The 20,835-nt window shown below is 38.9% G+C and overlaps 1 protein-coding gene across 1 annotated transcript in view; it reads right to left on the bottom strand.

The window, feature by feature from the left end:
- The window catches only part of LOC111888783 (agamous-like MADS-box protein AGL27), a 28,486-nt gene extending 26,701 nt beyond the window's left edge, over positions 1 to 1,785 (bottom strand). Inside the window, exon 1 of the mRNA XM_023884891.3 lies at positions 1,462 to 1,785. Within this exon, the coding sequence (XP_023740659.1) occupies positions 1,462 to 1,655 (194 nt within the window). The 5' untranslated portion in view covers positions 1,656 to 1,785. The remainder of the gene's footprint in view (positions 1 to 1,461) is intronic.
- Between the last annotated feature and the right edge of the window lie 19,050 nt (positions 1,786 to 20,835).

Here is a 20,835-nt window from a genome sequence, read left to right as displayed (position 1 = left end):
TTTGAACTGTTATCATACAGTTACGTATTTGAAATTGAAGGTTATTATCATAATTACAAGTTTGTCACTATGTCTTTTTATACTAAGATTAAATGAGTGGCTGAGAATGATTCTCCTATTCTCAACCTTTTTTATTTTTTCAATTGAACCCACCTCTCTCTCTCTCTCTCTCTCTCTCTCTCTCTATATATATATATATATATATATATATATATATATATATATATATATATATCCTAGAAATAGAGGACTATAATACCAATATGATAGCTAGGGCATTATATATATATATATATATATATATATATATATATATATATATATATATATATATATATATATATATATATATATATATATATGTTGAATTTAAATAAGAGAAATTAAATATTATTTTATTTTTTATTAGTTTCTACTCATTTTCCTCCTTAATAGGAAATGACACTCTGTATCCTTATGCATGGTTCAAGAAAGAGATGCTACATTACCAATTTGATAGATTAAAATGATTTTAAAACAAAACACAATGGTTGGCCATTTTCTGGGATCTCTCCTAAGAACCCTAGCAAACTAGTATTGAATTATTATTATTATTATATACATTTTTTTTGCATCTCCCTACTAATTTGAGTATTTCTATAAGGAATAATCTCTTATTATTAAAATCTAAATATTATATTGGAGAGAGGCCCACACAAGTCCAAAGTGATATTGGTCCATATAAAATCCGAAGGCATTTAATATTATACTTGTTACAAATCGTGAAGATTTTGAGATATAAAGGTTATATCCACTTGTATGATAAGAATGGTTTTGCTTCGTATCATGAGATTTTCATGACAGAAAATCTAAAGTAAGAACAGTCTTTACAAAATTTATATTTTCTCATTCAAAGACAAAAACAAGTCTGAGGAAAAACGTTAAAAATCATGTAATTAATATATAACAATGAACCAAAATAGCTTAGCAAAAGTACAATTATAAACATTCAAAAATGTGTTGTTAATTACTTTGTTAGTTATTATCATGACAGAAATGGAAACAAGTGGGAAGCAAGCACAACTTAAATAGAAGAAGACATTAATCAAATCTAAGTAGACGTCCATTACTTTCACGCACTACAAACGACTTGAAACTCCCCATACCACCAAAACAATGGAGCCTTCGACCATATTGTGGTTGCGTGTTATGTTATATATGCATGGTTAGACCTAAAATCATTTGTTTATTCCCTAAAAATCTCGTACACAGTTTATATAACTAAAGGTGATGCTCAGGAAAACGAGTATATATATATATATATATATATATATATATATATATATATATATATATATATATATATATATATATATATATATATATATATATATATATATATATATATATATATATATATATATATACGAACAGATTTTCAGAGAGAAAATCGAAGTAACATAACAAAACGATGAAAGGCACCTGTTAGCAGTACGGCCGTTGCAGAATTCATATAGCTTGCCGCGGGCGGAGAATACGATGACGGCGACATCGACGTCGCAGAGCCCGGAAAGCTGTCGTGCTTTCTCAATTAAACCTGTTCTCCGCTTCGAAAACGTCACTAGCCTGCTACTCTTATCTTCGATCCGCTTTATTTCGAGCTTCCTCCGCCCCATTGTTTCTCTCCCGGCGAGGCGAAGTTTCTAGACCTAATTTCTGTCGACTTCTCTCCTTATATCTATACGTCTATAAATATCTCATATGTGTTAACTGTTAACTAATCGCGTGTGTTCAACGGAGGAAGCATGACCAGTAAATTTTGACGACCACTGCTACAGCTTCTGATTTAAATAAATAATTTCATAATTCTATTTTGTCGTTTAATGTCGGCAAGGAAATAACATTAATTGTTTGGTCATGAAGCACTATTTTTATTTCATACTAGTTTAGAACATTTATTTGATATTAGTTTATAACATGTTGAATCATGGCTTATAAAATTAACTAAAATTTTATAATAAAAATTTATAATTATTAATTAATTATTTTAAATAAATCATTATAAATAAGGTATTAATTAAAAGATATATCAAAAATTTAAATTTATTATAACTTCAAATTTAACATATAATTAGTAAATGTAAATTTGAATTTTGAAATGAGTTGTCTAATATATCTACATAACATATGATATAATATTAATGAAGAGTTGTATTAGAGGGATACTTGACAAAAAAAGATTAAAACTATAACTATTCGTTTATTAGAATAAAGATTAGAGTAAATTACACGAATGGTCTCTATAGTTTAGAGTAATTTGCATGTTTGGTCCCTAACTTATTTTTTTAATTCAGAAAATCCCTACTATTTGTTTTTGTTACACACTTGGTCCCTGTCTTACCTAAAAAGACTATTTTTCCCTTGATTTTTGAAAGACCCTGAATAATGGTTTGGTCTAGGCATAGTAGTTAGTGGTAGTGGGTGTGTAGGATGATTGTTTTTGTCTTGAGTTTACGGTCCATATGTGTTTACGGCCGTAAACTCCTTGCGGTTGTAAGTCATGGCTATAAATAAGGCGTTGTGTCAGACTTTTAAGGTTGTTGATGCCTTCGTGTTTTTCCCAAGTTGTATCTGACGTTTTGTTGTTTTAAAGCATATGCAAGCTTGGTTTCATTCGATTATTGTTTATTGATTCGTATTGTGCATCTGTTATTCGTTTTGATCATTGGTAGATCCGTTTTCGGGCTTTACAATTGGTATCAGAGCAAGACCAGTGTTAAAGACGTCCTACAGTTGCGTTTTTGCTCAAAACGATATTCACAGCGAAAGAAGGGTTTTATTCCAGTCGATTTTCGTGTGTTTAAGAGTTCACGGTCTGAGCTTACGGCCGTAAACTCCAAGTTCACGGCCGCAAGCTATTCAAGGTTCATACACCGCAATCGAATCTATTCTACAGCACATCGAGTTCTTGACTTAAGGCTTTCAGAATAATATTTCATTGCATTAAAATTCTCAAATAAAATAAATTTTTAACAGATAATTGGCCGTAAACTCGGAGTTCTTTTAAAAATCATTGGCCGTAAATCGATTATCAGATAATCGACTTTAAAAATTGCATCATCAATTTCTTTGTTCCAGAATTCAAATTTTTCATGGGCCGTAAACAAGGAGTTTACGGCCGTAAACAGTTCTCGACAGTAAACCTTTTCTCGGCAGTAAACTCATTTTTAAAATCTTAATTAATTAATTTTCGGAGTTCATAACAGTAAATTAATTAATTAAATTTTTTGTCTTATTAAATAAATAATTAACTTTATTTTAAAAATGGAATCACAAAGTCCTAATCAATATCAAGAACTCGATGTTGTGATGGGAACAACCACGCGCATTCCAAGACTCATGTCCGCTGATGGTTTCCCCGAGTGGAAATATAGAATTGAGAAATATATAAAGATGAAGGACTTCAAGATTTGGAAATGTGTTATAAAGGATCCAGTCAGAATCACCACTACAGTTGGGGGGCAGGTGGTTGACAAGAAAATTGAAAACTACACTGATGAAGACTTTGAGAGTGTAGAAGAACAAGAAAAGGCATTGGCCATTTTGACTATAGCCTTATCTCCATACATTGCTCAAGGATTCAGAGAGTATACTTCTGCTAAAGCGCTGTGGGAAGCCCTTATTGAAGTATATGAGGGAAATGAAGACATGCGAGAAAGCCGCCAAGATATGCTGAGGCAACGTTTCAACATGTTTAATTATGTTTCCGAAGAGACTCTCGAAGCTCAACTGCAGCGATTCACAACTCTCAACATAGAGATGATTGTGGCAGGGATCTTCTATACAAAGTCAGAAATTAATAAGAAGCTACTAAATGCTCTCCCAAAATCTTGGGACATGAATGTAGCTGTGATTAAGAAGACTAAGGATCTCAATCGCCTTTCTCTAGCTGAAGTGATGGCTGTCATCAAAGCGTGTGATATTAATGACAAGCAGCGAGAGATCAATCTTGTGAACTCCTACTCAGCTGCCAATCTTGGCATTTCAACTAATAATGCTCTTTCTTCTTTCTCTTATACCCATGCAGGTTCATCTTCTTCTGCACCAGTCATTCCCTACCCACAAAGTCAACCTCTCGTGTCTACCCAAACTGCCCCATCCTCAAATGTGGCTTCCTCTTCAAAAGGAAATGAGGGTGATGAAAACTTTGTCTTTGCAGCAAGGCTTGTGAATTGCTACAATGCACTTGTAGCTGGGGAGCTTCCGCCTCAATTGTCATTTGCAGATCTTGATCAAATCCATCCATAGGACGTTGAGGAAATGGACATCACATGGCAAATTGCCATGGCTGTATTTAGGGCAAAACAGTTTGCCAAAAAGACAGGGAAGAACAATTGGGGAATGAGTGCTGACAAGAAGGTTGGATTCAACAAAGGAAAGCTTCGGTGTTTCAATTGCCACGAGCCAGGGCATTTTGCTCATGATTGCCCTCACCCCGATAGAAGGATTAATAATGACAGAACAATGGTTGATGTTGGGAACAACCGAAGCATTAGTCAAGCAAACAATGAAAAGGCTATGGTTGCACAATCTTTCGATTGGGATGATCAAATACAAGCTCTCAACTTATCAGGACCAGAAAATGCTCATCTGGCACAGGTAAGGGATGATACTACTGCAGGGATTGAAGCAGCTGAAGACAGTGTGATGAAGCTACAATTTGCTTTAATGGTATCCTCTTCCCATGAACCTAATTCGTCCAAGGTAAGTCTCCCATCATGCTCTAAGGCTTGTATAGATTATGTGAAAACTTTACAGGATAAAATTGAGACATTAGGCAATGAAGTAGAAAATCTTAGGATTCTTCGTGAACTCAGTGACAAATTAATAAGAGACATAGAAGACCTTAGATATGAAGGGTACCGACTTCGAAAAGGACAAAAACCACTTAAAGCTCAACTAGAATAAAAAATTAAAGACTTTAGGAGACTCCAGGAAGACTACAGTAACAAATGTGAAAACTATGATTATGTAGTCAAACAAAATGCTGAGCTAGTGGCTGAAGTTGAATCTTTGAAAGGAAAATTTGAGACCACCAAACTTGATGTTAGAAAAAATGATTTCTCAAGTGAGGTGGTTGCAAATATGATAGACCAAAGTATGCAGTTTAAAAGGAATCAATCAAAAGGTCTAGGGTATAATCAAGTACCCCCTCCTTTCAATCATTCATATGTGTCCAAGCCTTTGTCCAAAGAAGAGATTGTCAATGAATCATTTATGATTTATGGCAAGCCCTCCGGTTTTGTTTCGGGAGGATTTATTAATGTTGAAAGTACTAACATTTCTAATTCTCCTGCAGATCAATCCTTGAATCAGTCAAAGCACAAAGTTGAAGGATGTGTTTCTGAAAATAAAATCGAGTCCAAACCTGAAGCTTTCATTTTAAATAAAGACAATTCTTTTTCAAATGTTTTAAGTGACAATATTTCTTGTGGTGTTTTTAATTATTTTGATACAGTAGCTGCTACCTCTGATACAGTTTTGAGTGTTTCTAATATGTCTGATAAATTTTTGAACAATTTGGTTGACAATTTGAATGTTTGTGATAAAAATGTTGAGACACCACTAGTTTCACAACCCTCAATAAGTATAGCACCCTCACTTGCCTCACAACCTAATAACGTTGCATGTTTCTGTGAGACAAGCAAGGGTGTTTGTAGGGAAAACAAATCTGATACATGCAGCACAAGTTCTAACAATAACAAGCAGATTTGTTTTAATTGTGGTACTAGAGGTCATATTGCTAGAAATTGTCTTAATCGAATGTTTGTGAGTCATAATCTTCCAAGAGGGGAGAACGAGTTCAAAGGAAGGTCTTTAAATAGAAATTCCTCTAAAAGTCGCTCTCGAAATGATGATTGGGCAGCTGAACGAAATAGAAAAAGGGATATTTTTCACAAACATAAAAAGGTTTTTAATCACCTTGTCCCGAGCAGTCTGCCAAAAAGGAGGATAGCCACGCCAAGGTCAAGCTCATCCCAAAGCAGTAGTGGATCTTCAACCAACTCTGGTAGAAGTAACACATGCTTTAAGCAGATTGTTAGACATAAAATGACAAAGTTGACTGAGTTTTTCAGAAAACCTAATTATAAATGGAGGCCCAAACCTGCTCCCAATACATCATCTGTGTCCTCAGAGAAGTTTGAGTGCAATAAACCTGAAAAGGCATAGGGATCACCCAGGAAGATCATGACCTGGGTGCCCAAATCTAATTAAACCCGCACATTTTGTAGGGACAGTTGCGGGGAAATGTCGTCAGACCCTGGTTTGTCGACAGTGGCTGTTCCCGGCATATGACGGGAGATATCACCCAACTGCGCAGCATTCAATCATTTAATGGGGGGTATGTCTCTTTTGCGGGTGGAGATGGAGGAAAAATTACACAAAAGGGAACGGTGTCAAATAGAGTTCTAAGCTTTGAAAATTTGAATTTCGCTCCCGAGTTAAAACACAGTCTATTAAGCGTCTCTCAGATCTGTGACAAGGGCTATTCTACGCATTTCACTGACAAGGAATGCATGATCTTATAGCCAGGCTTTGTCATCCCGGATGAATAGATTCTCGTAAAGTCGAAAAGGGATGGGAACGCCTATATTATCGATATGAATAGCAATCTCCCAGAGCAAGTTACTTGTTTGTTCTCCAAGATCTCCGAGCAAACTGCAATGCTGTGGCACCGAAGATTAGGTCACGCTAACGCCAAGAACCTAAATCGTCTTGCAAAGAATGAGATGGTCCGTGGATTGCATGTCAAAGACTTGATCACGTTTGAAAAATGTGTGTCATGTGCTCAAGGAAAGCATCATCGAAAGCCACATTTTCCGAAACAGGTTAACTCCATAAGTCAGGTAATTCAACTACTTTACATGGATTTGTTTGGTCCAGTGAACGTGCTAAGCATCAATAGAAGTTCTTATTGTTTAGTTGTGATTGATGATTTCTCTCGATTCACATGGGTTTTCTTTCTATCCAACAAAGCTGGCGTCACTGAATTGATCAAAAAGTTCATCATACTTGTTGAGAATCAGACCAATCAAAGGGTGAAGGCGCTTCGTACCGACAATGGAACAAAGTTTAAGAATTCTGTTCTCAATCACTTCTATGCTGAAAAGGCTATCCTGCGTCAATTTAGTTCAGCTCATACACCTCAACAAAATGGTGTTGCTGAAAGGCGGAACAGAACACTCAAAGACACTGCAAGAACGATGTTGTGTGACTCCAAGCTACCTCTTTTCTTTTGGGCGGAGGCAATAAACACTGCTTGTTATGTTCAGAATCGAGTGCTCATCAGCAAAGCTCAAATGAAAACCCCGTATGAAATTTACTATGGTCACAAGCCATCGGTCAGTCATTTTCGAGTATTTGGCTGTCCTTGCACCCTTCTTCACCTAGATGCCAATCCGAAGTTTAATGCCAAAGCCGATGACTGTTATTTTGTGGGGTACGCTGCTCGCACCGCTTATAGAGTCTATAATAAGAAAACCAAGCAGATTGTGGAATCCTATGACGTGCGTTGGTTGGAAGAGAATGAGACAGACGCAAGAGTGGGTTCGGATTGGTTGTTTGATTATACGTCACTTTTTAAATCCTTAGACATGTATTCAAACAATGTATCTCGAGCTGATTCGCATGGGAAGAGCATTTCTGAAGATGAAGACGAAGAATTCGTGTACAAGCATATATCCAAATCTTTTGGTTCATCAAAAGGGAAAGCTAAAGCCTCACTTGAGGGATATACCTCTAGTTCTCATAAGGGAGGATCTCCTGCTACACTTGAGGGGGAGTCTTCTTCAACATTATCGGGGGAATCATCTTCTACTCCTCAAGAGAGTCCATTCGTGGTACATGATAGTCCTCAATCAGTCCATACTGATTCTTCTGATGATGGAACGACACCTCATATGTCTATAGAGAAAGAGTTAACTCCAAACGATGCTTCCGCTGTCTCCTCAACATTCATGGAATTACTCTTTCCTGATCTTATTGCAGATGACTATGTCGCAGAACCATTTGGTGCTGCCGAACCAGCAAATGAAGGAGGGATCAACATTCACACTCTCCCTGTCTCCTTAAATGATATCAGCCAGGAAATACCCTCAAGAGTTCAACGCGATCATCCGATCGAAAACATCATCGGTCAGCTAGAGGATGGGGTTAAAACTAGAAGCCAGAGTGGAGACGTTAATACATGTTTGTATTCTTGTTTCATCTCACAAATTGAGCCCAAGAATGTAGAAATGGCTCTAAATGAACCTAGCTGGGTGGATGCAATGCATGAGGAATTGCATCAATTTGAAAAACTTGGTGTTTGGAAGTTAGTTGAGCTACCAAAGGGCAAAAAGTCTCTTGACACACGGTGAGTCTATCGTAATAAGCAGGACGATGCAGGGGTTATTGTGCGAAACAAAGCTAGACTGGTAGTTCGTGGGTTTCAACAAGTCGAGGGTCTTGACTACACTGAAGTATATGCTCCCGTAGCTCGCTTGAAGGCAATTCGTATTTTCCTAGCATATGCTTCATATATGAATTTTACTGTTTTTCAAATGGATGTCAAGACTGCCTTCTTGTATGGCAATGTGAAGGAAGAAATCTACGTTGATCAACCTCCAGGGTTTGTCGACCCGAAGTTTCCTAATCATGTTTACAAGTTGTACAAAGTGTTGTATGGACTGCATCAAGCTCCTAGAGCATGGTATGCAACTCTAACAAAGCATTTGCTCGAACATGGTTACACCCGCGGTACTATCGATCAAACATTGTTCATAAAGCATGTTGACAAGGACCAGATACTTGTTCAAATATACGTCGACGACATAATCTTTGGATCAACCAACCAACAGCTTTGCAAGGAGTTCGAAAGTGTAATGAAGAAAAGATTTGAAATGAGCTCTTTGGGAGAAATGACCATGTTTTTGGGGCTTCAGGTTAAACAAAATTCAACCGGAATCTTACTACATCAGGCCAAGTATGTGGAGGATGTTCTTGAGAAGTTCGCACTTCACGATGCTAAATCTGCTTCTACACCGATGGCTGAACGACCTCTCCTGACTCCAGGTCCAAAAGGCGAACCCGTAGATCAAACTCTTTATCGATCGATGATCGGATCCCTGATGTATCTTACCGCAAGTCGACCAGACATTATGTTTGCAGTTTGTCAATGCGCACGTTATCAGGCTAATCCTAAACTCTCTCATCTTATTGCTGTTAAAAGAATTTTTCGGTATATCAAAGGAAGCCCTAAATTGGGTCTTTGGTATCCGAAGAATTCTGAATTTGATCTTTATGCTTTTAATGACAGCAATTATGGAGGTTGTGAGCTTGACAGGAAATCAACTTCAGGAGGATGTCAATACCTAGGTGACAGATTAGTTTCATGGTAATGCAAAAAACAGCACACTGTCTCGACTTCAACGGCAGAGGCGGAATACATTGCTACATCAGCTTGCTGCTCTCAAGTTATCTGGATCCAACATCAGCTGTTGGGCTACGGTTTGAATTACTTCGAAACCCTATCTATTGTGATAATGAAGCGGCAATTCAAATAGCTAAAAACCCAGTCCAACACTCTAAAACCAAGCACATCAACATTAAAATTCACTTTATCAGAGACTGTTATGAACGATCTTTAATTCGAATCGAACAATTCCACACTGATAACAATGTGGCGGACTTGTTCACAAAGCCTTTTAACAAAGCTCGTTTCAATGTGCTTGTTGGATTTCTGAAAATGATACGTTTTGAGGATTAAGTTTTTTTAAGTTTGAATTTCTTTTTCTTTTTCTTCTCAATTTATTTTTGGTTTTTGTTAGTTTATTTTTTTAATCTCTGTTTCAGGATAGTTTAAAATTTGCGTATTATTTTATTTCGTATTCTCACCCATGCACAATTTTAGGGGGAGAAATAAAATCCAAAACCAACAAAAAAAATTACAAAAAATCCAAAAATAGTGTCATTTCTGTTCAGCATTTTAAAATTTATTGTTGACAACCTCGGTTGTAAGTACTGTGATGGGAAATGAAATTAACAAGTGATAAAGGGCAACCTGAATCGGCGTAACGTACCTAAGTTGAATCGTCTACGCTTTGTACTCGATGTGCTGGTAGGCACGAAAGATTTTAAAATGGACTTGACTAGGAAAGTTGAACCTAATGAATTTGAGGACTCGACAAACTTTGACCTAGTTAGATCCGTTTAACCTGATGTCACGACGCTCGGATAGGTTGAGCAGGGAGATAAACATGAGAATCTACTCGTCACATTAATTGAACCCGTACTTGGAATCGTGGCTTAACTTTTCCTCGATGTGCGGATTTTGTCCTTAATTCTGGTTGGATGGGGCGACTGGTAAATTCCGATAAATTAGGTATGTAGAATATCATTTTCTTTCTTTCCGTCTGTTAGTCATATGTTGTTTCTGTTGCGTGACTTCCAATCCGACCTGGTACACAACATATGCGACTCTATTTCTCTGCAGGATATATATATATATATATATATATATATGTGTGTGTGTGTGTGTGTGTGTGAAATATATGTGTGAAATACTTCTCATCTGTTAGCCATATGCTGTCTCCTTTGCGCGACTTCTAATCCAACCTGGTACACAACATATGCAACCTTCTTCTTCTCAACCCCTCTGAAGTAGTTAGAAATAGAATTCTGAATCTCTTCTCTCTCTGAATGGTTGTCTGCTCACCCGGTGTAAGGAGTACTCTGGAAGTTCTTGATGGCTGGAGCATATCAGGAAGCGGGAAACACATTCTAGTACACTTAAAGATTGAACACATACAGATTGTCTGTAATTCTCGCTGCTCGATTTAGGTGGACAACAATATCCCTGGTAGTAGTCAGTTAAATTGTCATAAGGTGAATTTATTTAAGATTTAGGAGTTATCATAATTACAGAAATTTACAATTAGGTATATGCCTGAATCATGTCATTGGTAAAATATCCAAAAATGTCACAAATCTTTCGTGTTTAAGTGGACCACAATACTAGCAATCGGTCAGACGAAGATGTGAAGATAAGGGTACCGACAAGCGGAATAAGGTCGTCCAACAACTTTGATCCAAGCATCACAAAGGTTAAAGTGGTTAGATTTGGTGTGTAAAAATTATTTTAGTTAAAATATTTTTCTCTTAATTTTATTTTAATTTTATTTTTTAATTTAATTTGTTTTTAATTTAATTTAATTTTTATTTTTATTTTATTTTATTTTTGAAAGAATGTTAATTTTAACTTTAATTTTTAATTTCTAATCTTATTTTTGTGGTTTTTGCTATCTCAATTTTTTATTTTTTATTTTTATATTTATTTTGTTTTAGTTTATTTTATTTTCGAAATTAAATTGATCCTCAAAAAGTTTTTAATTTAATTTAATTAGTGGAAGTTGGATATACTGGGTTGTTATCAGGTAAGAAGGTAAGGAAAGGTAAAAAGGTAAAAAGGGAGTTCACTGCCGGAAACTCTTCATTCACGAGTTTCCGGCCGCAAATTCACTCCCAAACTCGCTGAAATTTTTTTTCGATTTTCGGAAACACGAATCCATCATCTTAAAGGTAATATCTTGTAGATCACAAATATGTATTTTGTTTCACATTTCACCGTATCATTGTGTGTAAAAGTTAGAAAAACCGATTCGAGGGTGTTTACGGCTGTAATCATAGGCCGTAAACTCCGAAACTTGAAGTTTTCGACTTGATTTTATTTTATTGTGGTGCTATTTGTCTTTAAATTCACGAATATGTAAAGATCAGTTGTTAACTCAAAGCAAATAGTCGGTTTTTGGGAATTAATCGAAGTTCATATTCATAGGCCGTAAACCCCATGTTTACGGCCCATGAATTCATGTGTTTGCTGCCCATATGTGATTGAGATAATTCAGGAATCATCGTGTATCAATTTTCCGACATCATGTATCAATTTTTTTTCGAAAAGATCTTTAGGCCGTAAACTCCAGTTTACGGCCCAAGAACTAATTTTTGGATCTGCTTTACAGTTTTCTTGTGTCACGATTTTCTTGGGTTTGACAGCAGTAAATTCTCAAATGTGTTGATAAATAAATTTTTATTTTGATCATATTTTTTAGTATAATATTTTTTTTGGGTCAAAATAAATTTTATATTTGGTTTGGTTTCTTACACTTGTGTTTGCGTGCAGACTATGGCGAATCTCAAATTTGCGGAAATGCACAACCTGGCGATTGCTCTTGCGGATCCACCGATCATACATTCAGACATGCGATCAATGATTCACAGACTACGTGAATGTTGTATAGCATCGGCAATAACAGTCAACCCGGTGATTTATCAGAATCTTATACGTGAATTTTGGGCGACTGCCAGGTCGCATATGGATGACGACAACAATTTCACAGTTACGGCAAAGGTGCAAGGTCGAGACATTGTGATCAATGAAAGCTTTGTTCGCGAGGCATTATTAATTGACGATCAACCTAACTATCCGACGGAAATTGGTATCGAAGATGTTCAAAGGATACTACGAAGGATGAGTTACGAGGGAACATATCCGCCGACTTTGAAAAAGCTGCTCCATCCATATTGGAGATTCTTAGCTCATGTATTCGTAAGTTGTGTCTCAGGTAGAAGATCTGGAGCAGATGAAATCTCTCAACGCACAACTGGTGCATTGGTATCACTAGCTGCGGGAGTGTGACAACCCGAAAAACTTCTCGCGTGCACTCTTCAATTCTTTCCAATATTAGACTTATTTTACTATATGGTAATACCCCTTTAAAGTCTAATGAAGCGTTAAATGTGATATAATCAAGGTAGGAGTGTTAAAAAGGGGTTAACTCAAAGTGTAGGGATCAAAACCGGGCCAAACACTCCAACACATGTAGTGTGCGGCCATACACTTGAGTGTGCGGCCACACACTCTTGTTTGCGGCCTCACCCCTTCCCAACCGCACACTCCCCACATATATACCACCCTTGAATCATTTTTACACACTTCTTACATTTCTTCAAACATAGAACACGAAAATCCTCTCAAGTATCATCCATTATCCTTGAAGATCTTCATAAAAGGTACCAAGAACACCAAGAACACCAAGATCTTCATCTGGCAGCACACATGGCAGCACACACCACCTGGCAGCACACATGGCCGCACACAGGGCCGCAAACATGTGCTGGCAGCACACTAGGCCGCACACCTGGCCGCACACACACATATAGTGTGTATTTTGGCCATACACTCTCTTGTGTAGCCTTATAAACCCTTATACAATCATATATGATTATAACACTTCATTATAAGTGTTTACTAGTCCCTAAGGTGGTCCCAAAATCATCAATTAGTTGTTCATAACACTAATTGAATCCATATATGTGCCTATATATGCTAAATAGGATTCGTGCGTGTACTCAAGTCACCACTTGGCACCTAGCGTCTAATCCAACAGTGTCACCAGAACCACTCACTACAGGTGAGTTTATACCCCTTTAATTAACCTTTGAAATACTTTTAAATGTTTTAAATGCTTTTATGGGGGGGGGGGGGAATACAAGTTGAATACTTATAGTTATTACATCAATCACATGTGATTAATAACTAGAAAACCAATGATTTCTTCACTGTTCAAACTGTTTACCAAACTGTTTTACTTCAAAATATTTTACAAACCCTTTTACTTATCAAATACTTTTATTTAAACTTTATTATACTTCTTATAAATTGCATGTCCATATATGTATAGATATATAAAAAATGTTTAAAAGGCTTAGGAAGGCCGTCTGCCCTATTTCCTTTTCCTCGATTTGGATGTGGTCTGGTGGGATTTCGGGTAGCCGTCCGAGGGTCGTTTCAATATTAATTATATATCATGTGTGCATATATAGACATAAAAGTACTTTCACTATTCATGTGTATCAGTTACATCATTAGTAGGTTACCATCGGGGTAACACATATTACATTTATACTATTGCTAGATCTATGAGTCATTTCATTCATGAGTCATATACATTACATTACTATGAGAATATATACATTACATTACTATGAGAATATATACATTACATTACTATACTAGGAAGAGAACACATACAACGATACTAGAACAAGTAACAATGCAATACATATACATGAATACGTTTACAATTGTGATCCACTGTATCGGAGCATGCCTTAAATGTCATGGCCCGAGTTGTTACCAGAATTCTCCTTGAGGGAGAGAGTGAGTTTGCATATAGATCTATACTGGATTGACTATCCTACACCTTGCTGCTAGCTACAGCCGGACCTGCAGGTCTGCGGGTGCCAAACATCATTCCGTGTTACGACCATTCATTATGTCGTTGTTACCAGTCGATAGTATGGTGCAATTAAATCACATAATACCTTAATATAAATCCGGTTTAAGGTAGTCAGTACAGCAGTAGTTCCTATAATACAACACTACAGTACTACAATGATTTACTCATTACATATATTTAGTGATTATCTCACTTAAACATTAATGTACAAACTATATTTTGTTAAATGATAGTTACACTTGGGAAATTACACATTTTTACAACAAACGAGCATACAAAACAGTTACGCCTTGGAAGAAGGCTACTTTTAATAGAAAATATAGGTTTTTCTGAGGGATTCAAACATTTACATACATTTTACTAACTCTTACAAACATTTACATACATTTTACAAACTTACACTTGAGACATGTTCAAACGTTTTGATAACAAACACCGACACTAAAATACTTATGAACTCACCAGCTTAATGCTGATAAACTCTTTCAAAATAACTTGTATTCTCAGGTCATCAGTAGACAGGTACCGAGACCAGCTTTTGAGAAGATGGAGCGCATTCAGGACTCATCTCTTTATTTTGACTTACATTATTTTTTTGGTGTCTATACTGTACAGAACACACTTGTATTAATATTATATATTTAATGCAATGGATGATGTTGTTTGCTTATTTACATTTACTGTGTTGTGATACTTTACATGACGTCCTCCGCCCTAGAACGTTTCCGCCGTTCTTGGTTTTGAGGTGTGACAGATTGGTATCAGAGCATTGTTTATAGTGAATTAAGTATATCAACCCATAAAAGATATACTAACTATAAACCCATTTGGGATTAAAACACTCTGACTAGGAGTCTATACATTAAATACCAAAATATTTAATTAAGTATACTAGGTTGCATTCATACTAAAATCAGTGTCACAACGACAAGAACAAAAGTATTACGATTGTTAAGTATCACAGGTAAGCTCGGGGATGTATGGTCAGTCTTGGGAATGGCATAGCCTGATCAACTATGTTGGTCCGAGGAGTGATTAGAATATGCCCTAGAATGGTTGTGATGTGTTAACAAGTCTAAAAACTTACCAACACTACTACAATAGGAACGCTAGAACAGAACATAAGTCTAAAATACTATAGGAGTATTTTAGGTTACTATAATTACATACTTGAGAACTAAAAAGGTCTCTACCAATTAGGCCAATAATTGTTAAGTGTATACGCTAAGCTTATATGAAATTTAAGTGTTATAGAATTAGAATCTGTGACCTTTGCCTCACTTCCTGTTCCTTGTTTGGTTGTGGATTTGGAGTTAGGGCCACCTATTCGAATGGCTATCCTACTCTAATCTCATATAACTAGTATACACTACACAAGTATTGACATAACTGATGAAGATCATCTTATAATTATCTTAGTGTAGTACGCCTATTTATAAAAGATTCTTATATCCCTTTTCTCGCGTAGATATCATGGCTGGATTCCATCAAGGCGACCCGTACTTTCCAAATGAAGGCAATGCCGGGTGGATCGAAGATGAGCATCCAATCCCTTTGGATGATCACCTCGCAGAAGGATTTTCTGATGGATCTGACTCCGAGCCTGAAGTCAACAATCTACCTCCCCTAGGTCAAGCCCCAAATAACGATCCCCGACCAGCAATTCCAGGTCCCACTCCTATGTGGGTAAACAACTTAAATCGTTGGAGCGACGAGCAGGGTCAACCCTTACCTTACTTTGGGGACCGAACCTTTTACAACGTTAGCGAAGGTGGTTCTGCGGATAGAGCTCTGCCTGTCATGGTGCGTAGAATTGCTCGAAATGTTGAACAAGGTCGAGCAGCCATCGACTGAGTCATGGAAATCGATGCCAACTCAGGCGTAAATACCGTTCGCATTCGACATCTAGAAGAAGCCCTCGAAGGGACGAGGAGAACCAATGACGCCCTGCGAGATCAATTAACCACCGAAATCGCAGAACTTCGAGTTCGCCAAAGAGCTCACGAACGACATCTTCAAAAAGTGGTTTGCCAACTGGCATATATGAGGATTCGCCCTAGGAATTCTCGTCGTCGTTAGAAGATGTCTAGTACATCTTTGCCTTTTATTAAGGAATAGCCTTTAGTATCCGGGCTTTTAGTAACGCTTGTCTGTAAAATATTCCTAACTTTCAGTACGCTATCTAGGAATCTAGTAACTGTCAAACTCTTCCGTATGGTATGATGTAAGACCTACTGCTAGGTCAATTTTCCCCTGAATCCATGACATCAATAATACCAGTAATATTGACAGCTAGCTAATCTGTGAGAAAATCTTTATACTTGCGTTTTCCTACTATTCTTCCCTTTTGTGAATTTAATTCGTACATACATTCAACTATTGGGCTATGGTTAGTTAGTCCATGTGTCACTCTCAACTTGCTTACAATTGATTCTTACCATTGTATCTGTCGTTATAAACTTATAGTTGAAAGATGCCTCCTCGTAAATCAACAAGACGTAACCCTGCACCTCCTCCACCTCCTCCTCCTGTCATCGATACTGTAGCCCTGAATGCCGCGGTAGCTGCGGCAGTGGCAACTGCCATGGCTCAATACCACTCAACTAACAACAACCAAGGTGGAACCCCTGTTAAATCCACTCATGCTGAAATCCATGTGCGCACGAAAGAATGCTCCTACAAGGATTTCACCAACTGTAAGCCCAAGTCCTTTTATGGAACCGGCGGAGTCATTGCCCTCTCGCAATGGTTCGAGAAGACTGAATCGGTCTTCGAAATCTGTTCATGCCCTGCTGCGAGCAAAGTTAAATATGCCGCATGCACCTTTGAAGGAAAAGCCCTGACGTGGTGGAATGGCCACGTTAGCTTTAACTCTCGTCGGAGCCAACGACATGGGCTAGGAAACAATGAAAGGCCTCATGATTGAGGAGTATTGCCCGAGGGGCGAAATCCAAAAATTGGAACAGGAACTTTGGAGCCTGACCATGAAGGGCACCGACGTGGTCGCTTACACCGCCAGATTTACCGAACTGGTGGCTCTCTGCCCCAATATGATTCCCACTGAAGGGAAAAAGATCGAAAGGTACATCTGGGGGCTGGTGCCTCCGTACCAAGGAAATGTTCTATCATCAAACCCCACTACTTTCGACAGTGCCAAGCGACTGGCACAACGACTCGTTGACCATGGAATTCAATCCCCAACAGCGACAACAACCCTAGCCATCCCGGAACCCTCCAAACCCGCTGACACTAAGCGGAAGTTCTGGGATGACAAGAAGAAACAGCGAGCTGCCAAAAAGCAGCAAATTGTGGCTATGCATGCTGCAATAACCCCTACTGCTGCTACTGCTCCAGTGAAGCAGTATGCAGGAAGTCTGCCTAAGTGCAACAAATGCAATTTCCACCACAACGGCCCCTGCCGGGAAATGCAGTGTTCTAACTGCGACAAGAAAGGACAAACTGTCCGTTTCTGTAGGTCTCCGGCAAGACCGATCACTCAAGTCTCTGGCTCAGGCGCGAGCCCAACCTGTTATGGATGTGGTGAAGCAGGCCACTTCAAGAGGGACTGTCCCAAAGCAAAGAATGCAGGTGAGTCAAGGAGAGTACTGGCAATAAGCCATGGGGAAGCGGTTGCTGACCCAACGATGGTGACTGGTACGTTTCTTCTCGATAACTCCTATGCATGCATTCTGTTCGATAGTGGAGCAGAGCGAAGCTTCGTAAATCATAAATTTGCTCACATACTTAAACATCAACCTCACGCACTTAAAGAACAATTCACGGTAGAAATGGCTAATAGGAAACTGAAAGCACCAAGAGCATATACTTAGGTTGTACCTTAACTCTAGATAACCATTCCTTTCCAATCGACCTCATGCCGGTTTCCATTAAAAGTTTCGACGTTATCATCGGCATGGATTGGTTGAGTCTTCATCACACCGGCATCATGTGCTTCGAGAAAGCAATCCGTCTAAATCTCCCGTCTAACGAAACTCTCATAGTCTACGGTGACAAACCCAGTACAAGTCTTCGTATTATCTCCAATATCCAAGCACAGAAATACCTACGTAAGGAATATCGTGCATTCCTTGCTCACATTGTCGACACGAGCCTCGAAACGAAAGAACTAAAGGACATCCCAGTAGTGAGCGACTTCCCCGATATTTTCCCAGAAGAGCTATCAGGGTTACCTCCGTAACGACAGGTCGAGTTCAGAATCGACCTAATTCCAGGAGCTACCCCTGTAGCTAAGTCGCCATACCGATTAGCACTAGCTGAGATGCAGGAACTATCCGGTCAACTTAACGAACTGCTCAGCAAAGGCTTCATAAGACCAAGCTTCTCACCTTGGGGAGCACCAGTCTTGTTTGTTAAGAAGAAAGACGGATCATTCCGTATGTGTATCGACTACAGAGAACTCAACAAACTGACGGTCAAAAATCGTTACCCTCTGCCTTGCATAGACGATCTATTTGACCAACTGCAAGGGGCGAACTATTTTTCCAAAATTGATCTAAGGTCCGGATATCACCAGTTACGAGTACTAGAGAAGGATGTACCGAAGACAGCCTTCCGAACTCGTTACGGACACTACGAGCTCGTGGTGATGCCATTCGGATTGACCAATGCGCCCGTAGTTTTCATGGATCTGATGAATCGAGTATGCCAACCTTACTTGGATCAGTTCGTAATTGTTTTCATTGACGACATCATGATCTACTCCCGAAGTAAGGAAGAGCATGGCGATCACCTACGACAGGTCTTAAGAACTTTACGAACGGAGAAGCTCTATGCAAAGTTCTCGAAATGTGAATTTTGGATCCGAAGAGTCGAATTCTTAGGACACGTGATAAGCGGAGAGGGAATCCACGTGGACCCGTCCAAAATTAAAGCCATAGAGAACTAGTCAGCACCGAAGACGCCTACAGAAATTCGTCAATTTCTGGGCCTCGCTGGCTACTACCGCAGGTTCATACAGAACTTCTCCAGTATTGCGAAACCTCTTACAACACTGACCCAGAAGGGCGTGGCCTTTGACTGGGAAGAGAAACAAGAGAGAGCTTTTCAAACGCTCAAGCGAGCCTTGTGCACCGTGCCAATACTATCCCTTCCCGAAGGAATAGAAGACTTCGTGGTCTATTGCAATGCGTCAAACCAAGGGCTCGGTTGTGTCCTGATGCAATGGGGTAAGGTCATCGCCTACGCCTCGAGACAGCTGAAGACACACGAGGTTAACTACACCACACATGATCTTGATCTGGGGGCAGTTGTGTTTGCCCTGAAGATCTGGAGACATTACTTATACGGTACGAAAAGCACTGTCTTTACCGACCACAAGAGTTTACAACACATTTTCGATCAAAAGGAGCTCAACATGCGTCAACGACGGTGGGTTGAGCTACTCAATGACTACGAATGCGACATTCGTTATCATCCGGGTAAAGCCAACGTAGTAGCAGATGCCCTAAGTTGGAAGGAATGTTCGGGTCGAAGAGTCAAGTCGTTGACGATGACTATCCATTCGCACTTGTCTAAACAAGTTCAAGCGGCTCAACTTGAAGCTATGAAACCTGAACATGTGGCGAGTGAATCCCTCAGAGGAACGGATAAGAACTTAGAATCAAAGGGTGGCGGAGCCCTATATTTCATGGACCGGATCTGGACCCCGAAGCACGGTGGTTTCTGAGACTTGGTCATGACCGAGGTGCACAACACTCGGTATTCCGTCCACCCAGGTTCAGATAAGATGTATCTGGATCTTAAAAAGCTATACTGGTGGCCTAATATGAAAGCAGAGATTGCTACCTTCGTAAGTAAATGCCTTACTTACGCAAAGGTCAAGGTCGAGTACCAGAAACCCTCTGGTTTACTGCAACAACCAGAAATCCCAAAATGGAAGTGGGAGCGGATCACTATGGATTTCATAACCAAGTTGCCCAAGACAACGGGTGGACTTGATACCATATGGGTCATCGTCGATAGATTCAACAAGTCTGCACACTTCCTGCCTATCAAAGAAACTGACAAGATTGAGAAACTTACAAGAACATTCATTAGGGAAATCGTACGACTACATGGTGTTCCTATATCTATTATCTCCGATAGAGATAGTAGGTTCACCTCAAGATTCTGGCAATCACTACAACATTCCATGGGAACAAGGCTAGACATGAGCACTGCCTACCACCCACAGACCGACGGACAAAGTGAGAGGACCATCCAAACACTGGAAGATATGTTGAGAGCCTGTGTGATCGACTTTGGAAAGGCATGGGATACTCATTTACCCCTTGTCGAGTTTTCCTACAACAACAGTTATCACACGAGCATCAAGGCTGCTCCATTTGAAGCTCTCTACGGCCGAAAGTGCAGATCCCCTCTGTGCTGGGCTGAGGTGGGTGATACCCAATTAGCTAAGGGTCAAGCTTCTGACAATACTCTCACAGGTCCGGAAATCATTCGGGAAACGACGGAGAAGATCGTTCAGATCCGTGAACGATTGAAAGCCTCCAAAGAC

This window comes from Lactuca sativa, chromosome 4, assembly GCF_002870075.4.
Source record: "Lactuca sativa cultivar Salinas chromosome 4, Lsat_Salinas_v11, whole genome shotgun sequence".
NCBI classification, from domain to species: domain Eukaryota; kingdom Viridiplantae; phylum Streptophyta; class Magnoliopsida; order Asterales; family Asteraceae; genus Lactuca; species Lactuca sativa.
Note: the sequence above shows the minus strand (reverse complement) of the source record. Positions and strands in the feature narration are given on the sequence as shown.